The sequence below is a fragment of the Rhinocladiella mackenziei genome (assembly GCF_000835555.1).
Source record: "Rhinocladiella mackenziei CBS 650.93 unplaced genomic scaffold supercont1.2, whole genome shotgun sequence".
NCBI lineage: Eukaryota > Fungi > Ascomycota > Eurotiomycetes > Chaetothyriales > Herpotrichiellaceae > Rhinocladiella > Rhinocladiella mackenziei.
Genome location: NW_013550603.1, coordinates 8,056 through 30,699, shown reverse-complemented (window position 1 = coordinate 30,699; position 22,644 = coordinate 8,056). Strand labels below are relative to the sequence as shown.

The following is a 22,644-nucleotide window of genomic DNA, read 5'->3' as shown; positions in this document are numbered from 1 at the left end:
TGTCGGTGTCCAATACGCTATTTCAATCCAGGTTCTCACGTCTGCACGCTTTCCAAACACCAGGGTCCATTCGAACCTTCTACGGCCATATCTCCGACGACAAAATGGCACCACAGCTCCAGCCATATTTCAAGAAGTGTGACAAGTGAGTACCATTGCCTCAATACATCCACTAACGGCCTGCAGGGTCGACGAGTTGGCCGACTCCTTCATTGAACGTGAGCATGTCTATCAAGATCCAACGGCGGGGTACTGACGGAAGGACCGCCAGGTTTACGAAAGGCTGTTGCCATCCCATCGGTGTCTGCGGACGAAGATAAAAGAAAGGAGGTGGTTCGAGTACGTGGCCGGAGACCGGGTGGGGGATGTCAGCATGACTGAAGAATTCACAGATGGGACAGTTTCTGGCCGGCGAGCTCGAAGCATTAGGCGCAGAGGTCCAACAAAGACCCCTCGGGAAACAACCGGGCAAAGAACACCTTGATTTACCACCGGTGGTCATCGCGCGCTATGGAAATGACAAGAACAAGCGCACCATCCTCGTGTACGGGCACTACGACGTTCAACCCGCCCTCATCGAAGATGGCTGGGCGACCCAGCCCTTCCAACTGACCATCGACGATCAAGGTCGCATGTACGGCCGCGGCAGCACCGATGATAAAGGACCTGTCCTGGGTTGGCTCAACGCCATTGAAGCGCATCAAAAGGCGGGTGTCGAGTTCCCCGTCAATCTCCTCTGCTGCTTCGAAGGGATGGAAGAGTATGGCTCGGAAGGTCTCGACGCTTTTATCCAAGAGGAAGCGAAGAAATTCTTCAAGGACGCCGACGCCGTCTGCATCTCCGATAATTACTGGCTGGGCACAGAGAAGCCGTGTCTCACGTACGGCCTCCGAGGATGTAATTACTACTCCGTTTCGGTCTCGGGACCCGGCCAGGACTTGCACTCGGGGGTCTTTGGCGGAACGGCCCAAGAACCCATGACGGACCTGATGGCCGTCCTCAGCAAACTGGTCGACACCAACGGAAAGATTCTGATTCCCGGCATCAACGAGATGGTCGCGCCACTGACCGAGGAGGAAGAGAGCCTTTATGGCGGGATCGCATTCACCATGGACAATCTGTACGAGTCCCTCGGGAGCAAGACGGGCATTTTCCCCGACAAAGAACGCACGCTCATGGCACGCTGGCGGTACCCATCTCTCTCGATCCACGGCGTCGAGGGCGCCTTTTCTGCCCCCGGGGCCAAAACCGTCATCCCCGCCAAAGTCATTGGCAAATTCTCCATTCGGACCGTGCCCAACATGGAATCCGCCCAAGTCAACGAGCTCGTGTTCAAATACGTCAAGGACGAATTCGCCAAGTTGGGCTCCAAGAACACATTGGACGTCTACTGCCAACACGACGGCAAATGGTGGGTTGCCAGCCCGAAACACTGGAACTTCACCGCCGCCAGTAAAGCGTGCAAGGAAGTTTTTGGCGTCAAGCCCGATTTCACGAGGGAAGGAGGCAGTATCCCCATCACGATAACGTTCGAGGAGGCTACCGGCAAGAATGTGTTGTTGCTACCGATGGGCAGTTCCACGGATGCGGCGCACAGTATCAATGAGAAACTCGACCGGAGGAATTACATTGAGGGAACCAAACTCTTGGGTGCGTATCTGCATTATGTTGCCGAAGAGCCGATGAATGAGGCATGAATGACGGAGGACGTCCGGGGGATTACAGAACAGAACAGAACGGGAACAGAATGTAGCTACCCTCTCCTTCTGGAGGCTGAATGAGTGGAACGAGATGGATCAGAGGCGGTCACGGCGAGAAGAGTGTGATAGAATGTCTTACTCCGAGTCATATATAGCTATGAACACGAATCTCCCAAGTCAAGTCCCTGACCCAGCAAAAGTCTTCGAATTTCTCTTTCGAATGCTGGGTACCATGTTAAGTCCAGCCGGATAGTGGTTCGTGGTGTATTCCCGTTCACCCTCAGCTTCTCGGCTTCAGCTCCAGCTCCAGGTTGCTTTTCCATGCGTCGATGTCACCATATCAGCCCCATTCATTCCTTCGTTGCCCTCATCTCCATCCATTCTGGAATGACTCCGTCATTGATTGGTAAGGTAGATTCTCCCCTTTTTATGTCCGGAAGTCCTAGGACAGGGTAAATTGTGCCGACTTTGCTCCAACGCCATGCCGCTGTTGTTCAGAGCCTGTCGATCGATTCGACTCGACGACAACGAAAGTTCAGCTTTCCTTCATTTCGCATAACGACCCTTTTCCCCCTGAGATCAGATTCCGCCGCCCACGCGGACAGAGGTCATCTTTCGTCATATCATGATTGGTCTTGGTCTTGGTCCTTTTTGTTCATCCCATTCCAACTGCTATGCCTCCACCACTCGCTCCATTTCTTTCTCCGTTTCTGTGGTTGTCACTTCGGAGGATCCGTCAACGGCACATATCTAACGCCCATGTCCTTCCTCTTGGTCACCTTTCCATTCTTGTCCTTATCCACGACCCAAATCCACTGGCTTCCCCACCCATCCCTATCCTCCACCGGTATAAACATCCTTCCCGGACTCTTCAACTGATCCACTAAGTCTTGATGCAACTCGCTCGCCGCCGCACCGACGTGTATCGCATCATACGGCGCGGCAGCCGCATACCCCTTGCGTCCGTCCCCTGTGACCAATTCGACTTTTCCCGTGTCGAGAAGTCGACGCCCCTCTTCGCTCCGCCGCATGTTCTCGCGCGACAATTCCACAAGGCCCTCAATGTGGTCGATTCCCACGACTTTGCCGGCGCCAGTCCCCTCGGGGCCGCAGACGATGTTGGCCAGGACGTGAGTCAGGTAGCCGGAGCCGGAGCCGATGTCCAGGACCCTCGCGCCGGCGTTCTCGGGCATGAAAGGGAGTAATGACTCGCACGCCGAGGCATGCATGTGGGGTGCCGAAATGGTGGCGCCGAAACCGATGGGTTGGGGGGAGTCTTCGTAGGCGGCGAGGGGAAAGGATGGACAGTAGTGTGCGCGGTCAACGGAGGACATGGCGTTGCGGACACGGGCGGAGGAGATTAGACCGGAGGAGATGAGGTTGGCGACGAGTTCGCTGTTTGTGCGACCACTGCAGCGCCACGCCATGGCGGTGGAATGCGAGTGCTGAGATTGGTTTCTGAGGAATGGGAAAGGGAGTGGGAAAGGAAGGCCGTTCGAGGCCGGTACGAGTTGATAGAGAAGAGTGGCTAGTATAAGAACTAAGAACGAGATGGTGATGCACTGAATGTTGAACGTGAGAGTCAACGGACGCGGAAAGGGCATGCAATGGAACGGCGAGTCCAGCCTTGAAATAGGTTAACCAGGTACTGTGAATCAAGTTCGTGAATCGACATTCCACATCATATGACGTTGGTATGACTTGAGGACTGAGGGGTGGAAATTCCCCGAGCGGAGCGGACGCTTTCACACCACCAACAAGTCACGCGGCCTTTTCCGACCATGGACATGCAAGTTTCGTTCATTTTCTGAGCCTGTATATCTCTACTTGTCCTTTTTTTTCTCCTCGTTTTACATGATCCTGTGGAGAAAATACCCATCCCAAGGACGACCCTCCTCCTTCCATAGCTAGATCAGATCGTTGAGTTGAACAGCGAAATATCTGCCCTTCGCCCTCCCTTCCCAACTACAAAAGTCCATCAAGTCAAGACACAATCTGATGCTCTCATCTATTCTCGTTCATGTCTGAAGCATTCACCCTTTCGGCAGCCTTCAATGCACGATCTATCCTCTCCGACAAATCCTCAGGCTCTTCCAGTCCAACGCTCAGCCGAACCAAATCCGGCTCCACGCCCCACTGCGCCGCCCATTCCAGCTCAACGTAATGCGCCAGGACCGTGTACGGGCACGCGAGCGTGAAATTCGTGCCCAAACTTGGACCCTTTTGGACCTCTAGCGCGTCGAAGAATGCTACCGCTTGCTCGGGTTGCTCGAACGTCACAGACAGTAATCCGCCATATCCGCCGTTCGGGGTGCGGCAGGCATCGTAGTTGGGTCGTGACGGGCTGTAGCGCGGGTAATAGACTTGTTTGACGAAGGGGCAGGACCGCAGTCTGGACGCAATGGTCTCGGCGTTGATGTTGATCCGGTCGATCCTCGAAATGAAGTCGCGGGAGTTCCGCTCCATAAACACGGCGTCTTCGGCCCAGTAGTTGTCCTCGTACTCTCTGCTCAAGGTCTGCTTGAGCTCCGTGTACCATCGACTCTGTGGATTGAGCACGGCGCTGCCGCCCATGACGTTGCTGTCGCCGCTGAAGACTTTGGTCAAGCTGCTCACCACGACGTCCGCGTGGGCCAGTACGTCGATGTTGATGAAATTGCCCACGGTCTCGTCGACGACGACTGCAAAGTCGTATTGGTCGGCTAATGTGCGGATGCGGAGCAGGTCGGGCGAGTTGAGGAGAGGATTGCTGGGGAATTCGGTGAAGAGGGCAAGATACCGTTCGCCGGCTTCGAGGCGGCGTTCCAAGTCGTCTAGGCAGGCTGAGCTGCCCAGGCCGTAGAAAAGGCACCCTGGTCCCCATTTCTCGAGGATCTTTAGGGTGTCGATGTACGGGAAGCCAAAGCAGATGCTCTTTCGGGGTTCTCGGCCGTGAGAAGCCGCGTTGGCTAGGAGGATGCGGTGCGTGTTGAAGATCGAGGACATTCCGCATGGATAGAGATAGACATCATCTTCTGAGAGTCCTCTTTGCCGGCCCTCACGGTTTGGGGGTGAGTTGGCTAGAGCCTGATCCAGGTCTGAGTCGTCGATAAGACAGCCGCTAATTCTGCGTCGAATGGCGAGTTTAGCCTTCGAAGCTAGCTTAATGTTGAGGTTTCTGCCGAATCGCTCCTCCACGAATTGGGCATAGTCTTTGTCCTCCACTCCATCTGTCGTGGCTGCGTCGTGTTGTACTGTCACCTCCCCAGGGCCCGCATGGGAGTGAATGATGCCGCTTTGAGATGTTGGCCGCTGATATCGCCGCGGTCCCTTGGTGTATAACTCGTCGTGTTTCGGCTTCATGGGCTCTACGACCGGTTTGAGAATGCCATCTTTCAAAGCCTTGAGGCAGAACTCGCCTCGTCGGCTCGAAATTCCATCCCCCGAGTGCTGCCACACTTGTTTGGCCACGCTGAAATAGTCCTGGGGGAAGAAAACACAAGCCAGGCCGGAAAACGTGGTCTCGTGGCTCTTGTTTCGGTTGATGACCGGTTCGAGGAACAATATGTGCACGGCACCGACTCCGAGACCTTCAATTTTGTCGTAGAAGAATTTCTGACATCTCTTCGCGGTCGCGAGAGACGGGAAGAGCATGACATTCTCTCCAGCACTGCCGTAAAGACTCAAAATTTCCTTTTGCAGTTCCTGGATGGTTAGATGGATGAAGAATCTTGGGTATCCAGTTTGCATCTTGGATACAACCCACTCTTCCCCTTCTTCGTAACCCACCGTGGCTTTCCATGACGGTAGTGAGACACTGACCGCATGCTCGGTGTTGGGCACCGGCTGCCCGACAGCTGCGAGCATGGTGGAAGGATGAGGCTGGGGGATATAAGTACTGGTTATGCCCAAAAATGCCTTTATTGTCAAGACGGATCAGATGATTAGTGGCGAGACGATTCAATCAAGAGTCACAAATGCACACCTCATTCGCAGATTTTTCCCGATCTCGGAGTTGACTTTGGGGTTTTAGGATACTTTTGCATTCCGTGATACAATACAATACATAGATCAACCTCCAGTGACATTTGGTGGTTCGGGAAATCTATGCATGTGGTGCCGGGTTCCATCTCGTTTCTGTGGGATTTAAAGTCCCTTTTCACCCTCCGGCGTCTTTTGAGAGAGAATTCATAGAGAGAGAAGTGTATCCAGACTCTCACAGCGACAGATGTGGAGATCTTGGCGTCAAAAGATCAGTAATAAGATCTTTAGGTATGTGCTCACGTGGAAATGTAGGGGGAATGTACCAGAAATATCTGCCGAGTGGCCGCTTTTACTTGTATTTGTTCCGTAAACGAGCGTAATCTAGCATGTGCTCGAGTCCTTGACAGAGATCCACACGTTGATCTGTTGTTGCTCTGCGTCTTGTTCCTCCCGTCTATCTAATCATGCTTGTAGTAGCAGAGAGACTTCGTGGTCAACCCCGTTCTTATTGCAAGCCCAACAAGCTGAGTAATAGTTTCGCTCAAGAACATTGACTCGCTCTAGACTCATGCTCTCTTGCTGTGATATTTTGTCCTCCTCCCGCCCGTCAGGAAACTCGTTGACTCGTGACACATCATGTGGAGCGGATTCAGAACACTCCGCACATAATTAGTAATTGCTCGGCTGAGCTCCTTCCCACAAGACGATTGAGCTGGAGTAAAATTGTATGTTCCCGGCCGGCGGGGATCTCTTTTTGCCCCAGGTTCTTCTTGGTTGCATGGCGAGGACTCTCCGGGTTGTCCAATTCAGGCACCGACCAACATGTGATGGGCATATGTAGGAAGACGAAAATCCTGTAGCTTGTGTAGTTTGTCGATCTAAGAAGTGTAAGGTAAGCTTTGCCCTCATACTCACGGCTGCATGCGTGCTGCCATTTCAATCGACTGAGTCTTATTCTGCACGCTCAGTACCATCGCAAGCTGTTTGTGCAAGGATTTCCTTCTCTGGAACTAGTTCGTAAAGCTGACAGTTTAACAGACCATCGTGCTCCCCATGTGAATCTACAGGCTCAAAATCCCCATACCCACAGAGCAATACGGTAAGTACTCGCTAGAGAAGATTCGAGGAGCCGAAATAGATGTATGAAGCGATAAATTTGCTGCCGGCAGGGGCATTCGCACAGAACATATATCGAGCCTCGAACCGCGGCTGTTGGAGACTGAAACCGCACTCTTTCGACCGCTATCGGCAATTCACAATACACCGGAATCTCAAGATGACATGGAACTGCTGAAGTCAAGTTTCCACTGCTGTTTGCCGAACACCATCCCACGCAGTCGAAAGCTGCCAAAGGGGAAGAATGGAAGCGATTTCGTCTGGATTCAAAACCCCTGCTGTACGCCGGCGCTAGAGATAAACTTCGAATCCTCAAGGCATCGAGACAACACAGTGAGCAGCAGTTCAAAAGATGCCAGGCCCTGTTGAGAATCATGGGCGGCTGCAATCCGACCAAGAATCTCCTGCAAATGGCCTGGGTATGACAGTATGGCACCTTCCCGGCGTGCTCAGCAATATGAAAGCTCAACATCTCGCGTCCACGAGCGCAGTCGCCAGAACCATCAAAGAATCTCCCGGCTCCGGCACCCATACAGCGGCATGAGTCCTGTCTGCCGGTGAACCTTGGTTCTCTGACTACAATGATCTCGCCCAATCAGGAGCCGTGGCTGCTTCAACCGACAATGTCATATCTGGAGCAGGAGAGGGAAGAAAAGAGGGAAGAATGGAATGCCACAATGGCAAATGTTGATTGAAGTAGTCAGTATTATTTGTCTACACGTACATGGTTCTTGAGAGGGTTGCGTGAGGTGGCAGGAGTCGAAGAAATAGTCACGTTGCTATAGCGGGCTAGTCCCAACCAGGACTGGTGTGTGTCATGTGACAGACAAATTGCCAAGGCTTGGAGTTGGTGGAACTGGTTGTCAGTCCGAAAATGACGACACACGCAGTCCTGGAAGAGGGTGGCCTGGATACGATGTATAGCATACAATCACGCGATTTGGCCATCGAATAGCAGGCAGCCACACGGCCGGGTTTTCCACGGCCGCGTGCTGCTTCCAGAGCGATCTGAACAAAGCAGATCATAGCGTTAAGAAAATCGCATCTGTCTGGCATGTACTCGGAGAGATATTTCCAGCGAGTGAGAGACAAGTGTCTTTTGGATCGACGTGGGCGGGTTTGCTTTTCGTCCAACGTCATCGGCCTCCGTGATCGAGTTCTCGACACAGGATAGTCAGGAAATGACAGGCACATATTTGTCCCACATACGACCATTTCAACCGATTACCTCCCTTAGAGTATTCCCCGTTGATCATCATCCATCCAGAAAAGGAGCCACCAGGCCGTAGAAAAGATCCACAGTGCCGCTGTTGTTGAAGATGGGAATCATTACTGGGATCGTGCTAGCCGAGGCCAGGTAGATTCTACCACCATCGTGCTTCGGGAGATTGAGATGCTTCCGAAAAGCGCCCAAACTTCGTCTCCTTTTCAGTGCAGTGGCAGGTCCAATGCCAATGTATCCTCTCTCCGAAATGAAAAAGTTTTGGTTTACGATCATACTGTGTAGTGACTCGCATATCTCACTCCAGCCTCCGTCAAAGGCCTTCCGATAGGAATGTGGAAACTATCAAGGGTTGATCGACATAGTCGAAACTGAATTGGGAGGTTTCTGACCGTACACGACAATCCTACGTCGGTGTCAACTTCGAACTCCAAGACCGAGGAGGGACTCCAAATACGAACACGTTCCAGTAAGCATGAATATGACGATTCTTGACGTCCTGCTTTGCCTTGGCTAGGAGAACCTGGACATCGTCGAAGCTCATCCCCAGGATTTCCATGAATGGACGGAGGGTAAATCCCTCCAGACCATCGAGAATGTTGACCAGGTTCCACGCCCCCATCTCTTTGAGAAAACTGTCTTTGGGCCACGGATTTTGTGGCCATTTGTATGAAAGGCGTGCAACGTCCTGAAACCCTACTTCTCTCATCCATTGGTCGTACTTACCAACATCTTCAGGATCGCGGCCGATTTTCCTCGTGGCTTCGAAGAATAGATCTTGCCACTGGGCGAAGGAAGAGCCTTTCATGCTATCGTCATCTGAAGTAACGGGCATGAGGACATCTTGGATCTCCAGCCAACCTCCTGGCTTGAGCGAGTCGTAGGCTTGTTGGATAAGCCTCTTTCCGTCACGGAAGCTAGTTAATAACATCCTTCCATGGACAAGGTCGAAATTGTCGGTCCAGGACCATTGATCCTCAAAGTCATCAACAATAAACCTGCAGTTGGGAGGCGTCAATGTTGGCTGCATCGGGCTGAGATCGGTCCCGATCACATTGCTCTCTGGATGCTCATCCGCGAAATCAATGGCCCTAAGGATCCGGTCAGTAGACGTACACAGGATCTGGCCTTGGTTCTCGTTTTCACCAGATCCCGGTGCCTGTGCCAATATCCAGGACGTTGTTGATGCTATGGTTTTCAATTGGAGCCAATATCAGCTTCCGGCCAAACGTGCGAAGACACATTTCATGCTGCATGTCGAGCCGGTCGCGTTCTCTCTCATCGTCGGGGAGGATGTAGTGTCCATCACGATATCGATGGTAGGCTCGGCCGTTTTCCCGCACACTTTGGAGGAGGCTGGATCGTAAGGACTCTGTGTACGTCGACTCATCACTACCGAGAGTCGAATCACTTATATCAAGAGAGGCCTCTGCTTCCTGTGCCATGAGGACGTCCTGGGCAGTTTGTATATCAGAAAACGGGCAATCTGTCGCAGGTGGGAGACCATGTGGTGGTCTTAAAAGCTCCTCACGTTGTAAATACAGCATTGCAACTGGCAGAGCGAAAGACAAGCCAATGAAGAAAAGTTCGGGGCGTCCGGAGGCCCGGAACCATCCGTCAACCCATCAACCTTGTCTGACACGGTTACAGCAAGTTAAAGAAAGACTTGCGAGGAGCATTGCCTACGTTTCGAACGCTGATAAGGCGCAACATGGACTCGCGTGGACACTAAGGAACGCTGGCCGCTAGGTGGCGCCTGTGGCTAAAGGTGATCCCGCGCATCCCCGAGGCACTTGTTGATGTATGTTTATCGTATGTCGCGAAGCATTTCTTTTGTCCTGTATTGACTCCAGGCCAAATGTGAGGTGCATGATCCCACTCTTTAAAGTGTTGTGATCGATCTCAGTACACGCCCGTGATCCCATTGCTCAATGTCGTCTTCTTCTTTTCGCATTTCCGCCCTGGCAGAGGCGAACAGATTCCCGAAGAAGCTCCCCGAATGGCTCTTTCAATCTTCTTTTCGATGCCACTGTTTCTGATGTCGGGTGGATTGTTGTTGATCTGCTACCTTGTCGTCTCCTTTATCTCATATCGTCGTCTCAGCCACATCCCCGGCCCCCGCCTCTGGGGTTGGTCAATTCTGCCCCTCTTTCACCTCCATGGAACGGGTCAAATCTACAACAAGTTTGGCGAATTGGCGACCAAATATGGACCTCTGGTTCGAATTGGGCCAAATTATCTTCTGGCATCGGATCCCGAAGTCCATCGGAGAATGGCCGCTCCCAGGTCACCTTACACCCGTTCTCTCTGGTACCGTGCGGCGAGGCTGACTCCTGGAGTCGACAATGTCTTGTCGGAGATTGACGAAAGTCGACACAACGAACTGCGTAAGCGGATGGCCGCAGGGTATTCGGGCAAGGAGAATCCCCATCTGGAATCTGATATTGATGAATGCATCCTGGATTTGATGAATCTCATCAACCGGAAGTATGTCTCCGCCGACGGATCAGTCCGAATGGAGTTTGCTCGAAAGGTTCAGTACTTTACAAGTGACATCATGAGCAAGCTATCGTTCGATGCCAAATTTCACGACCTGCGCGATGACAATGATAACTATGGATACATCCACGAAGTGGAGACAATATATCCAAACATCTTCGTGGTCAGCGTCATCCCGGCTGTTATTGACTTTTTCACCAAGCTGGGTGTGCTCGATTGGGTGACTCCAAGCGAAGACAGCAAGCTCGGTGTGGGCAAAATCCAAGCTATAACCCGTGCGCAGATCGCATCGCGGTTTGATTCCGAAGAACAACCAAAGGATGGACAGCATGATATGCTCGGAAGTTTCATTCGACACGGATTGACGAGAAAGGAGCTTGAACAAGAAAGCATGCTGCAACTGTAAGTCACCTAGTTTTGCGGAAATATGGGTCACTCTAAACTCTCGTTAGAGCTGCGGGTTCCGACACCTCAGCAACGGCCATACGAGCGACAATGCTGTGTATCCTGAGAGACCCTAGAGTTCATAAGAAACTCGTGGCAGAAATCGACGAAGCTGTGAAAGAGCATAAGATTTCGTCCAGTGAGACAGAAGTTATCCCCGATGCCCAAGCCCGGACACTTCCTTATCTCCAAGCCGTGATCAAAGAGGTCGGTCCATGCTATCATGGCAGAACGACTCTGAGTTCGTCGATTGACTGAATACAGGGAATGAGATGGTTCCCACCAATTGCGGGACTGCTAGCTAAACAGGTAACAAGAAGCCGTGATTATCTGCGTGGCATGCCCGGTCTGAATTTTATGAGATAGGTTCCTCTGGGTGGCGATACAATATGTGGTCGTTTTGTGCCCGAGGGCACAGCTATTGCGTAAGTTCCCATTGGAAACCAGGAAGAGAGCACCTCATTAATACCGGCCGTTTAGGTATTCCGCAAATGCGATTCATCATTCCGCGTCACTGTTCGGTCCAGATGAGTATACCTTTCGGCCAGAGCGTTGGATTCATACCTCTCAAGGAGGTGACGAGCCGTCTGCAGCGAAACTCTCTGAAATGGAGCGAAATAATGAACTTCTCTTTGGCTATGGCAAGTATCAGTGTTTGGGCAAAGGCATAGCCCTTATGGAATTGAACAAGATTTATGTGGAGTTGCTGCGAAGATTCGAGTTTACACTCCTCCACCCCGATGATCCCTGGAAGACACGTTGCTTTGGCATCCACTTGCAGGAGGGTCTCTGGGTGACTGTTAAGAGAAGAAACACGGCATGAACTGCGAGGTGAATCAGCGTGGATGGCTTAGCGTGTTAATTCAAATGAGAGATCTACTTCAGTCCAATCTCTAGCACCACACGCCCAACTTCCTGAAACACACTGAAACTTTCTAGCGATGTCTAGAAGTTTATGGGAATATCTCTCAATGCGTCCTGGGACGGCCAGGACGAGTGGTTCAGGCCACCTCGATCTCGCAGATTCGACGAAAGTCGGTGCACAGAGTGCGAGTGAACTTGTGGAGGGGAGAACAATGGAGCATTTCCTTTTTGATTCCTCAACAGCACCTGATCAACTCTCGGTTAGAGTGCCTCATTGTGGAATCGTAGTGATACGAAGGCGTGGGAGCTAGGTATAGATCGAAATCGCAGCGAGGCTGTCCATATGACATCAACTAATCGCGCTTTGAAGAGGCGTGAAGACAACATTCTTCTCGCAGGCGATTCGAGAGGTGCCAGATTGCTGGCCGGGCAATGTTTATCTTCACGCCCCGTCACAACTGGATCAAAATGATCTCCAAAAAGATTGATAGCGACTTGCAAGGCCTCACCCCATCCCCAGTTACTCCATTCAACCTCGACGGTGGTGTCGACTATGCCGCCATCCAACGCCTGGGTTCACGGCTGGACAGTATTGAAAGTGTCAAGCACATCGTCATCCTCGGCCAACGCCCGGTGAGGGCACCTTTTTGACCCAGGAAGAGCAAGTCTCCGTCATCACCGACATCACTGCTGAAGGCACGGAGGTCGCTGCTTTGGAAGCTAAGTTTGCCGAAGCAGTGGGCGATTCCGCTGGTCTCCCTATATCCCTCTACGGCTAGCTTCGATTCGGGTATCACTCCACCAGATCGATACAAGCGTGTATAAGAAGCCAGCGGCCTACCATTGATCCAGGTTCAATATCTAGACCACACCAACGCTACCTCTAGCCCGGAAACGATGCTAGACATCACTGCACAACTAGGTGTATTCGCCATGAAAAAACGCGTACGCAACATGTGCCGCTGGGACGTTGATATTCCCATCATTCGCCAAAAACGCACCCCGTGATGAGTATCTGTTGCACACTGCCTTTGATGTGGATGGTTTTCTTGTCGGTTATGGCAACATTGCCTCCGAGGCTCTGCTCGAGCTTCTGAAGGCTGGTCAGGAGAAGAATTACCCCAAGGCTCGCGAGGTGCATGATAGCCTCTTGTTCGTCACACGTTGCGTGTATCACAGAGGCTCGCATACGGAGGGAACTTGTGGTCTTGAAGCACGCTCTTGCGACCAGAGGAATATACAACGATCCGATCATCATTGCTGCTCCTGGAGGGAGGTACCGCCGAAGAGATCATTGCCGCGGTACAGGTGCTAAGTTGAGCAGGGTCTTATGAATGATCAAATGACTTGTTTGTGGGTTTTGGGGGATGCATGTACAAGAAACTTGAGGTTGGTTGGGCATTCTGGCTCCAATCTTGACATAAGATTCTTCTTTACTGATCAATAAATTTCGTGGATTGCTTAGGCTCTTTGCAATGTACCATATCCGTCCTTCAGATTGGATAAAGGTTGATGCGCGTAGTAACCAGAACTTCGGCACTAAAACCGTTAAAGAAGTTGTGTTAATTGCGCAGCAAGTCCTAAAGAGGTTAGCTCAGAATACGTCTAACAGCAGCGTCAGACGAGGCGAAGTCTTGGCGTCAAGGAAAAATGTTTCTGAGACTCTCAAGATGGAACCGGACTTTTTATATTTTTGATATGGGTCTATCCGGAACGCGTCTGCATTGAGAAAAATTGCTGGAAAATACCTGTTCAAACATGAAAGTGTACCTGAGGGAAAAAAAAGGCCCATCACCTTGAGCATGTCCATCAAAGGTATCATGCCTGAAGACCGTTCTTCGAAACGACGGAAACTCAGTCATGGCATGGACAATGACGATTTCGATATCTTGGAGAATTCGATTAGTGCTGACGACACCCCAGAAGCTTCTCAAGAGGTCAATGAAATTATATCACCACCGAAAAACCAACCTTCCAGAACCGGTCCCAAACCTAAAAGGATTTCTGCAGCAAATCCCACTGTTTTGCCCACTGGTGGAATCAGCAAGTCAGCCGTTCTTGCTCTACAGGTTGCGGATTTAGTTGCCGAGGCTACACCAAACTACGCAAGACTTCAACCGAAATGGACCAAATTTTCAAATCAGCTGGTCGCCATTATCACTCAGATACCGGAACATTCCCCGGCCACGGCTGTTGATGCGTTGAAATCCTTCCGCAAGCAAGGAATCCAAATCCCCTTCCCACCCCCTCAGCCATCAAAAGACACAAACTACAAATTCGAATTCAAGCCTCCAAAGCAAGTCATGGTCGGTGGACCACTGCCTTGGGAACTGAGTCTCCAGGGCGAAAAAAGGATTGAAATCACAGCCGTTATGCCCGAAGACATTCTTCAGGAAAAGGACTATCTCAACAACAGAGCATTTCACAAAGCCGCTTTCTATCTCGCGTGCATTGCAGCCACGATCAAGGAAGGTGAGGGTGACAACTTCGATTTGGCCTTTGCACAGCTCTTCGACGTGGATCTCTTGCCTATCATTGAAATTGTCCCAAGAGAAGAGCCTTTGGCAGGGTTCAAGTTTAAAATTGGCGTTGGTTTCCCAGGACAGTCTATACCAATGGCAAAGACCTTGCCGAACAAGAATTGCCTCCGGCAAGGAATGTCAGGTGATTCAACTCCAAGCGACCAGCCTACCCCTTTTTACAACAGCTGTCTCCGATATGCAGCATCGATCCCCATTGTTGACGATATCATCCAGTCGACAAAAAGCCCGGCATTTAATGATGCATGCCGCCTTGGGCAACTCTGGCTAAGACAGCGAGGGTTCTCCAGTTCAACCCGGTTTGGAGGCTTTGGCTTTCTGGAATGGTCACTGACGTGTGCGTTGTTGCTTCGCGGAGGCGGTCACCGAGACCATCCGCTGTTCTCAAAGCAATATAGCGGCCTTCAACTTTTCAAGGCCATGCTTCAAGTCCTCGCTGGGCGAGATTTGCGGGATCCGATGGTCCTTAATGGCTCAAGTCTCGATATCCCGCGTTCAGAGCTGCCAGTGCTGTTCGATGGAAAGACGGGGGTGAATATCTTATACAAAATGTCTCCTTGGTCATATCAATCGCTCCGTCATTACGCGCAAGTGTCTCTGGCTGCGGTCAACTCTCGAAACCATGACAGCTTTGACTCAACCTTCATACTCAACGTGTCAACACCGTTATTGGAATACGATGAGCTGTTTACTGTCAGCGTCCCTACCGGAATCTTTAACACGGCAGCAGAGCAACGGCAGCTCCTTCACCAAATGCACCGCACATTAGTGCGAGGCCTAGGAGACAGGGTCACTCTAATTGTTTTCAAGCTACCCCAGCAGGAGAGTTGGTCTTTTAACCACTACCCAAGTCTCAGCGAAGCGCATTTTGAATTTGTGATATCATTACTCATCAATCCCGAGACTGTCGCACGTCTGGTGGACCATGGTCCGTCCGCAGACCAACCAGAAGAAGCAGCAGAATTCCAAAAGTTTTGGGGAGAGAAAGCGGAGCTACGCCGATTCAAGGATGGAAGCATATCTGAAAGCTTGGTGTGGGCTTCAGGAACTCCCGTCACTCTGCAAATTATCTCTCATCTTACTATGCGACATTTCAAATTGCCACCCGGCTCCATCCAAAGGCAGGAATGGGATTTCATATCTGACATCCTGGAGGAGGACATCTCTGTGAGTGCCAAAGACGGCTTCCGAATCGTCAACTCGGCCTTTCAGACATTGTCTTCGACCTTGCACAGTCTTGAAGGCCTTCCGTTGCCGATCAGATCAATCTCTCCAGCCGGACCGGCTCTCCGTTCGTCCTCCACTGGTCATCCACTTCGCCCGCCCACAACATCTCCAATAGACATCCTCATCCAATTTGACACTTCTACGAGATGGCCAGACTCTCTCCCGGCGATCCAACATACCAAAATAGCGTTTCTCCTCAAGTTGGCCGACCTTCTCACAGCATCAAATTCAGACCTCAACACCCGCGTCGGTCTTGAGAATACCGACTCTGCCAAGGAGGGATACTTCAACACCTCATTCCTTGATATTATCTACCCTTCTCCGGCCCCAGGCCTGAGCTCCATCTGTTTCCGAGCGCGAATCCATCACGACCGGGAAGTCCATCTCCTCCAAACGGCCCTCGCCGACAAATCCCTGCACGGCGCCGTCCGAGACACCCTCACCACGGCCCTGGCAGCCGACAAGCGCGATTTTCTCGCCCAACCCACCCACACAACTGCAATCCGGAACCTCAGTACGCGCTTTCCGCCCCTGTCAAACACGATCCGCCTTCTCAAGAAATGGGTCTCGTCCCATCTTCTTCTCGCGCACATTCCAGAAGAAATCCTCGAGATGGTCGCCGCACACATCTTCCTCCATCCGTCACCATGGTCCATCCCGGGCTCATCAACAACCGCCTTCCTCCGCTGCTTGCACCTGCTTTCCCGTTGGGACTGGGCCTTTACGGCTCTGATCATCGACCTGAGCCTCTCGCAGGACATGAGCGCATCGCAAGTCTCGGAAATTGAAACCCGGTTCCAAGCCTGGCGCAAACTCGATCCCAACATGAACAACGTCGTCTGGCTCGTCGGCACCAACCTCGACACAACAGGCACAGTGTGGACGCAAGGCAGCCGTCCACCTCGCGTCGTGGCAGGACGGCTCGCAGCCCTCGCGCGCGCGGCCGTGCAAGTTATCGAAACCCAAGGTTCGAAGATGGATGACTCGGACTGGCGCCGTCTTTTCATCAGCCCGCTCTCGGACTTTGACTTCCTGATCCACATCAAACCGTCCGTGCTGAGGTCGTACAGGCCCCGGTCGAAGTCGAAATCAAAGTCTGATAAAATTAACGGCGGTTCTGAATTCAAGAACCTCCAGATCCACGACGCCCTGGATTCTGCGTCCATCGGCTACGACCCGGTCGTATCGTTTCTGCGCGATCTCAAAACGGCGTTCGGCTCGGCGGCTCTGTTCTTCCACGAGACTTCTGGCGGAAGCGTGGTCGCCGGGCTGTGGAAACCTAGTGTCCTTGGGAAGAAAGAGTGGCGCATTAGATTGGGTTGGTCGAGCGTCCCGGTCTCGGCAGAGAAGGGTCGTCGTGAAAAGGATGAGGATGAGGACCAGGGAGAACGTAAAGATATGTGTGTGTTAAATAAAGATGGCATGCTGGCGGAGATTGCGATGCTGGGGGATGGTATTGTAAAAGAGATTACGGTGAAGGCGTGATTACCCAGGGAGAGAAAAGGTTGAACGTTGAATATATTGACACTGGGTATCAGTCGGCCCTGGAATTCCTCCCAGCTCCACTTTCTTTCGTTTCAATCCCCTGCAGATCATACAGTTACAGAGATGGCCTCCCCCGTCATGCATCCCATTGAACAGGTCTAATCCGGCCGAACCTATTACTTTTGGTTGCTGCTGTTGTCGGTGAGTTTTGGTCTGATCTATCTTGATCAAAAGTATTGTGCGCTAGATAACGTGGACTGCCTGGCCATCGGTTCCCGTCGGCGTCGTCGAATTAACGTATTCGCTGAGTTTCAAATGAGCGTTCTCTGCGGATCTACCAGGTCTAACAGCTCCATCGTTTTTTCGTACCTAAACAAGACGGTCAGAATATTCGTGGCACGACAAGACTAGAAGAGGCACTCACATTGTAAAAACAATACCGCCACTCAATGTTAGACGGCCGAGTCGAGGTAATGCACCAGACCAAAATGTCAGGATTCCTTCGTTCTTGTAAATGGTCGCCGCACAGCGGAAGCTGTTCTTGTAATTTGTCTTTGCTTCTAAGCTTTGCATTCGTGTCTTGATAGTATCGAGGGGCATGGTGGCATATACCGTCACGATACCAGCGATGCCGCCGAGTCCAAAAGTGGTGATCGATCCCAGTTTTTCTCCCGGCGCGACATAACCTTCGGCGAACTGTTTGAGACTGGTGTATGTGCTGAATCGGACCGCGCTGTTCGCGGCTTGTCTGGCCGTTGTCGGGACAAACCCTTGGAAGAAACCTCTCACACCTTTCTCCCTAGCAATGACCACGGACCCATGAAGGAACCCTCGCATTCGTGGTTGTGCTCTCTTGCGGTCGTCCACCAGTTGTGTCTTGACGGATTCTGACGGCGTTACCGCCAGTAAAGATTCTGTGATACCTGCTCCAAATCCAGCGGCCACGGTTCGAGGTCCAGTTATGTGTCCATCCTCGTCTGACAAGAGATGTTTGTACGTATCAAAGGCGACGAAACGCACCCCTGCCTTGACCGCATTTCCTACAATTGCCGTGGTGCATCCAGTGTACCATTCTCTCGACGGAAACGGAGGCCACGGTAGTTTCTGCGAGTCCGGTAATCGGCGGTTTAGTTGTGATCGGGTCTTGAGGAGATCAAAAGGATAAGTTATAGCTGTAGAATCAAGACGTGAGCGAGTGAAAAGAGAATCGATGTGAAATATATGCCACTGAGCGAAGCGCGACCGCCGATATCGTCACATTATTGACGTACATGAATGAGAGACTGACCGATTTCAATTGCCCCAGCTGTCGAACCAGCTATAATGGACCGCAGTGCGCTGGGCTGTCAGGGAAATCAGCATGAAGCTGACTGGCCAACCATGTATAGGGTTTGAGCGAACCTTGGGCTTTTGCGTGTCTCCATTTGCGACGGCCGAGGCCATCGTTCGAGACAGAATAAAGACTCGTTCTCGACGTGCTACCGAAGTGTGCAGTTGAGCATGCTGCAGGCAGTGCTAGCGGACATTGGTACCCTGCAAATTCACCACTTGCTGCGCTCAGGGAAATTTATGCCGTACAACTCTGCATCCTGCCCTCCAATCGGTGGATTTTTGAAAATTCCCAATTCCATGTCACGTGATGTGTTCCACACGCGATTGCTCACGCTCGAGACATCACGTGATTGAGCCGGCCACATTGATCTTGGCAATTCTTGGTGGCGCACACACGCGGCCCGATTCACGTGATTGGCCAACTCCTCGGGATCCGGAAAATCTATAATCCGGAAACTACCAAATCCTTTGCTCTGATTGGCTTAACCCATCGGATCCAGTCCGTGGGGCCAACCCCCGGGCACTCTCGTATCACGTGATTAGCCACCCTCGGCAATCCGGAAAATCTATAATCCAAGCATTACGTAATCATGTGCTCTGATTGGCTGGGCCCATCGGATCCAATCCACGGCCCATCCAGGAGTGGGTAGAGTGCGCCGTAGCCCGGAAAATCTATAATCCGACACACAATCACGTGCACTAATTCGCTGACCCCATCGGATCCAATCCACGGCCCACCCAGGAATGGGCAGAATGCCGCCTTTGTCTGCCAGACCCCCTGATCGGATCCAGTCCATGGATCATATATAGACGATGTTGATCACGGTGTCCTTCATCGGATCCAGTCCATGGACCATGAAATAGACGACGGTATCTTATGGCTTTTTATGCTCCATCAGGTCCGGTCAGAGTTGGCCGATGCGACGTGTTTACGATAGTTCGCTTTTCACCAATGCACGCTGGGCTAACACGGAAAGTGTTCATGGCACAGATTTGCTCGTTAGATTGAGTGAGAGGTATCCGCTGGGCAGATTTGCTCGTTGGACAGAGGGAGCTGTTTATCAGTAGATTGGCTCGCTGGGTTAGTGAGTAAAATTATCCACTAACAATGCTTAAAAAGGGTCACCATCCGCCGAAGATCTACAGTGTACAAATACTCGCACTCTGCTCCAATCACCGACCCTTTCTATCAAGCCAGAGGCAATAGCTCAGTCAAACCTTCGGCGCAACCTAGTCGAAGTCGTGGTCTTCTTTCTCCGAGCGTTTCCGAAACGCGAGGTCCACATCCTTTCCCTTCGATCGGGTATTGCTTGCTTCCCCTTCCTGCACTTCGGTATCAACCACTCCGCCTTCTTTTCTAGCCTCGTCCACCCTCTGTTCCTGCACACTGGCCTCACTCCCTTCCGCACTGGTTTCCCCTTCTTGCTTAAATCCTTCATATCTGTAGTCTACCTCAAGCTGAGAGAACATTCTATTTCTCCGAGAGAGTTGGTCAGCCAGAGTTTCGTTCGTTTGTACCGAAGCAAAGAACCGGTCGCTCGAATCTGTAGCCTTCATATGCTCTAAGCAGCCAAAGATGGTGTGGTCGTGTCCTCGCGAATGAATCGCCCACAAATCAGGTTGCTGTCCACTTTCGCTCTGCATCACTTGGACAAGTGGAGCGTAAGCCCTACCGCTTCTGACTACCCCTAGATCGAAGAGGAGGCACAGGATAGGGTACTTCATCTGGTTGAATACAAATTTCGTCGGCTCGCGCTTAGAACCTTTCTCGTCGCGCTTAGAGTCTTTCTTCTCGCGCTCGGAATCTTCCTCGTCGCTCTCAGAATATTTCTCGTCGCGTCCAGAATCTTTCCTTTCGCGATTAGAGCTTTCTGTCTTCGATTTGCCCGAATTCGACTTCTGGTCAACATTAACAAAGTCCTCTCGAAAGATCTCTCTCACTGTTGTAGCATTCTTCTTGTTCTTCACCTGTACTACGATGACTCCACAATTCGATGGATCGAACTCCTCATCCTCCGCGCCATAGTACACGGGAATGAGCAGATCGTATGTTTCCTGGCACCAAGATAGCTGCATCGCAGCGCTCCGGCGTAACAGGTCGCGACATAGTTCAGGGATGACCTCGGGGGTAAGTGCTGAATCGGTTGGTAGAAAATGAGTAAAGTTCATTCTGGCTTCGAGTATCCGCTTAGGCATCTTTTCAATTAAATCGTGATGATCCTTAGCATACAATGCTAGGAGAAAGTCGGAAACCGTGAAGGTTGGTGCAAATTCTGGCGTATGACCTTGTCGAGCCCATCGAACCCAGTCGTGTGCCAGAATTAACATTAACCGAGCATAGAGTTCCCCTTTGCGCCCTTTTTCTATCAATCCTTTCTCAAGAAGCTCCTTGCAGAGTGTTTGAATACTACCCGGCCAGTTGACGTTGCTGCAGAGATGTTCCATAGCCGCTCTAACTAAGACTGGCTCTGATGGCGTCATTGTGTCCATCACTCCGGTCTCGTGATCCATGGATATGACCACCCTCATGAAAGAATTCACCGCAGTCCTTGTGAGAGAGATGGTGACAGGGTTCTGCAAGCAGACATCCAAAGAGAGACGGAAGGACAGCGCAGCAAATACGTGGTTCGGGTCGTCAGAGTTATAATACCCCTGTTGCTGGCCGCCAATGAGCTTCAATTTGGCCAATTCGATCATCCCCTGGCCCTCATTTGCATATGCATACCAGAGAGGCCTGCCGAATTGGGCCATGTGATCTAGATTTGCAAATTCCTTTAACGACTTGCGGAGCTCCTTTTTCCTTAGTTTTGGATTCTGCATCTTTCGTCGGTCCTCGACGTCGAGCTGAAGACTCACAAATGGGGGAAATCGCATTAGTTCGGTTTTGGTCTCTTTAAAGCTGATACGAGCGGAGGGGTCCAGAAGATAATCGCCAGTTCGAATGATATTGCTCGGCGGTACAAGGTATCCGATGAGAGATTCTGTTGAGAGGAAGAAAGACCACGCACGAAACTTCTTCAAACAACTGATGACTCGATTGAGCGCTACATAGAGTCCGATGTTGGGTTGGTCAGACGGCCGCATTCTCATTAAGCTTGACGCCTCGTCGAACACGATCACCAAGAGTGGGCCCGTGTCGCTGGTGTCTCGACATTGTTGAAGAATTTTCATCAGGTTTGTGATAGCATTGAGAAGGCCGTTTAAGGGATTAGAGTGAGCTTCACTGTCCGCCTCTTCGAGATGATGGTGAACCTTAGACGGTCCGTCATCGTCGAACTTCTCCATCCAATTTGGGCTGGAAATTAATTCTTGAGCAATCACTCGAGCTCTCTTCGCTACCGAATCGCAGAACTCGATGCGCATCTTGGACCGTTGGCTCTTAGCGTCCTGAGCATCGGTAGCTGGTTCAAGTGTTGCCATCTTTGTATGTCTGCTATCCGCAAGCTCTTCTAGAGTCATCGTGGTAAAGGGCTGACTCTCCACCCAAGTATAGACTAATAAGGTTAAATTAAGGAGGATTTCGGCAAAAGAGTATCGGCAACTTACATGTCTCGAAACTAGCTTGGAGCAATGCAGTAGCGAGAGTATGATTCCACGCTACGACTGCTCTCCTCTTCAGAAAATTAGTAGATCTCTCTTGTCGATTGATAGGCTCGGGGATGTTGGTGGGCGGCGGGTCGCGCAGGAATAATAGTATCTCTTCATCAGGAGGTGGAAAGCCGGAAGTCCCAGGCTCGCGAAGAATGAAGTTGATCATCGGACAGCGTTGGCCGAAAGCATCTGCTAATCTTGATTTACCCATACCACTGCTCTGAACGAATACCAAGGTATTTGAGTAATACTTGCTCACATCGAGTAGCTGGTATCGCCGAATGAGGTCCTGTAGCGCAACTAAGGAGTGCGGAAAATAGGCGTTGTTCCAGTCTTTTTGCAGAGCGCGAAGGACAGCACTTGTCTGAGAGGGGGAACGTACGTGGAAGGCGGCATTGGTTGTCCTCTTTTTGACTCGACTCGGCAACATCTTTTTGAACTCTTCTGGGTGATTTTCCTCCAACCACTGATGTATTTCGTCGGAAGAAGTCATATGTTTTAGCTTCTCTTCGAACTCTTTCGGAAACGTTTTCTCCAGCCAGTGAAGCAGCTCGAACATACTTATATCTTTTGGCTCTTCTTCCGTTGTGACGGGTTTGGCCTGGACTGCTTGAGAGCCTGACCCGGGGAGTCCCGTGTTCGGTTCTGAAAAAGTGCTCAT

General features: G+C 51.3%; 9 protein-coding genes across 9 annotated transcripts; 4 read left to right on the top strand and 5 right to left on the bottom strand.

The window, feature by feature from the left end:
• Positions 1 to 104: 104 nt before the first annotated feature.
• On the top strand, positions 105 to 1,697 carry Z518_01816 (uncharacterized protein; the record flags this gene model as incomplete). The annotated part of the gene is made up of 4 exons (XM_013418845.1): positions 105 to 145; positions 187 to 218; positions 272 to 339; positions 393 to 1,697. 4 exons carry the CDS (start codon positions 105 to 107, stop codon positions 1,695 to 1,697), a joined length of 1,446 nt encoding a protein of 481 aa, XP_013274299.1.
• Positions 1,698 to 2,419: 722 nt separating this feature from the next.
• Positions 2,420 to 3,127, bottom strand: Z518_01815 (protein-L-isoaspartate O-methyltransferase; the record flags this gene model as incomplete). The annotated part of the gene is made up of 1 exon (XM_013418844.1): positions 2,420 to 3,127. The coding sequence occupies one exon, from the start codon at positions 3,125 to 3,127 to the stop codon at positions 2,420 to 2,422; it is 708 nt and encodes a 235-aa protein (XP_013274298.1).
• A 577-nt stretch (positions 3,128 to 3,704) lies between these two features.
• Positions 3,705 to 5,546, bottom strand: Z518_01814 (uncharacterized protein; the record flags this gene model as incomplete). The annotated part of the gene is made up of 1 exon (XM_013418843.1): positions 3,705 to 5,546. The coding sequence occupies one exon, from the start codon at positions 5,544 to 5,546 to the stop codon at positions 3,705 to 3,707; it is 1,842 nt and encodes a 613-aa protein (XP_013274297.1).
• Positions 5,547 to 8,407: 2,861 nt separating this feature from the next.
• Z518_01813 (uncharacterized protein) lies at positions 8,408 to 9,548 on the bottom strand (the record flags this gene model as incomplete). The annotated part of the gene is made up of 2 exons (XM_013418842.1): positions 8,408 to 9,092; positions 9,148 to 9,548. 2 exons carry the CDS (start codon positions 9,546 to 9,548, stop codon positions 8,408 to 8,410), a joined length of 1,086 nt encoding a protein of 361 aa, XP_013274296.1.
• A 452-nt stretch (positions 9,549 to 10,000) lies between these two features.
• Z518_01812 (uncharacterized protein) lies at positions 10,001 to 11,767 on the top strand (the record flags this gene model as incomplete). The annotated part of the gene is made up of 5 exons (XM_013418841.1): positions 10,001 to 10,902; positions 10,953 to 11,151; positions 11,209 to 11,253; positions 11,311 to 11,369; positions 11,425 to 11,767. 5 exons carry the CDS (start codon positions 10,001 to 10,003, stop codon positions 11,765 to 11,767), a joined length of 1,548 nt encoding a protein of 515 aa, XP_013274295.1.
• A 509-nt stretch (positions 11,768 to 12,276) lies between these two features.
• Positions 12,277 to 12,587, top strand: Z518_01811 (uncharacterized protein; the record flags this gene model as incomplete). Its single annotated transcript, XM_013418840.1, has 2 exons — positions 12,277 to 12,441; positions 12,465 to 12,587. The coding sequence occupies 2 exons, from the start codon at positions 12,277 to 12,279 to the stop codon at positions 12,585 to 12,587; spliced, it is 288 nt and encodes a 95-aa protein (XP_013274294.1).
• Positions 12,588 to 13,610: 1,023 nt separating this feature from the next.
• Positions 13,611 to 17,060, top strand: Z518_01810 (uncharacterized protein; the record flags this gene model as incomplete). Its single annotated transcript, XM_013418839.1, has 1 exon — positions 13,611 to 17,060. One exon carries the CDS (start codon positions 13,611 to 13,613, stop codon positions 17,058 to 17,060), a length of 3,450 nt encoding a protein of 1,149 aa, XP_013274293.1.
• Positions 17,061 to 17,371: 311 nt separating this feature from the next.
• Positions 17,372 to 18,503, bottom strand: Z518_01809 (uncharacterized protein; the record flags this gene model as incomplete). Its single annotated transcript, XM_013418838.1, has 4 exons — positions 17,372 to 17,429; positions 17,485 to 18,232; positions 18,349 to 18,403; positions 18,462 to 18,503. 4 exons carry the CDS (start codon positions 18,501 to 18,503, stop codon positions 17,372 to 17,374), a joined length of 903 nt encoding a protein of 300 aa, XP_013274292.1.
• Positions 18,504 to 19,622: 1,119 nt separating this feature from the next.
• On the bottom strand, positions 19,623 to 22,644 carry Z518_01808 (uncharacterized protein; the record flags this gene model as incomplete). Its single annotated transcript, XM_013418837.1, has 2 exons — positions 19,623 to 21,886; positions 21,939 to 22,644. The coding sequence occupies 2 exons, from the start codon at positions 22,642 to 22,644 to the stop codon at positions 19,623 to 19,625; spliced, it is 2,970 nt and encodes a 989-aa protein (XP_013274291.1).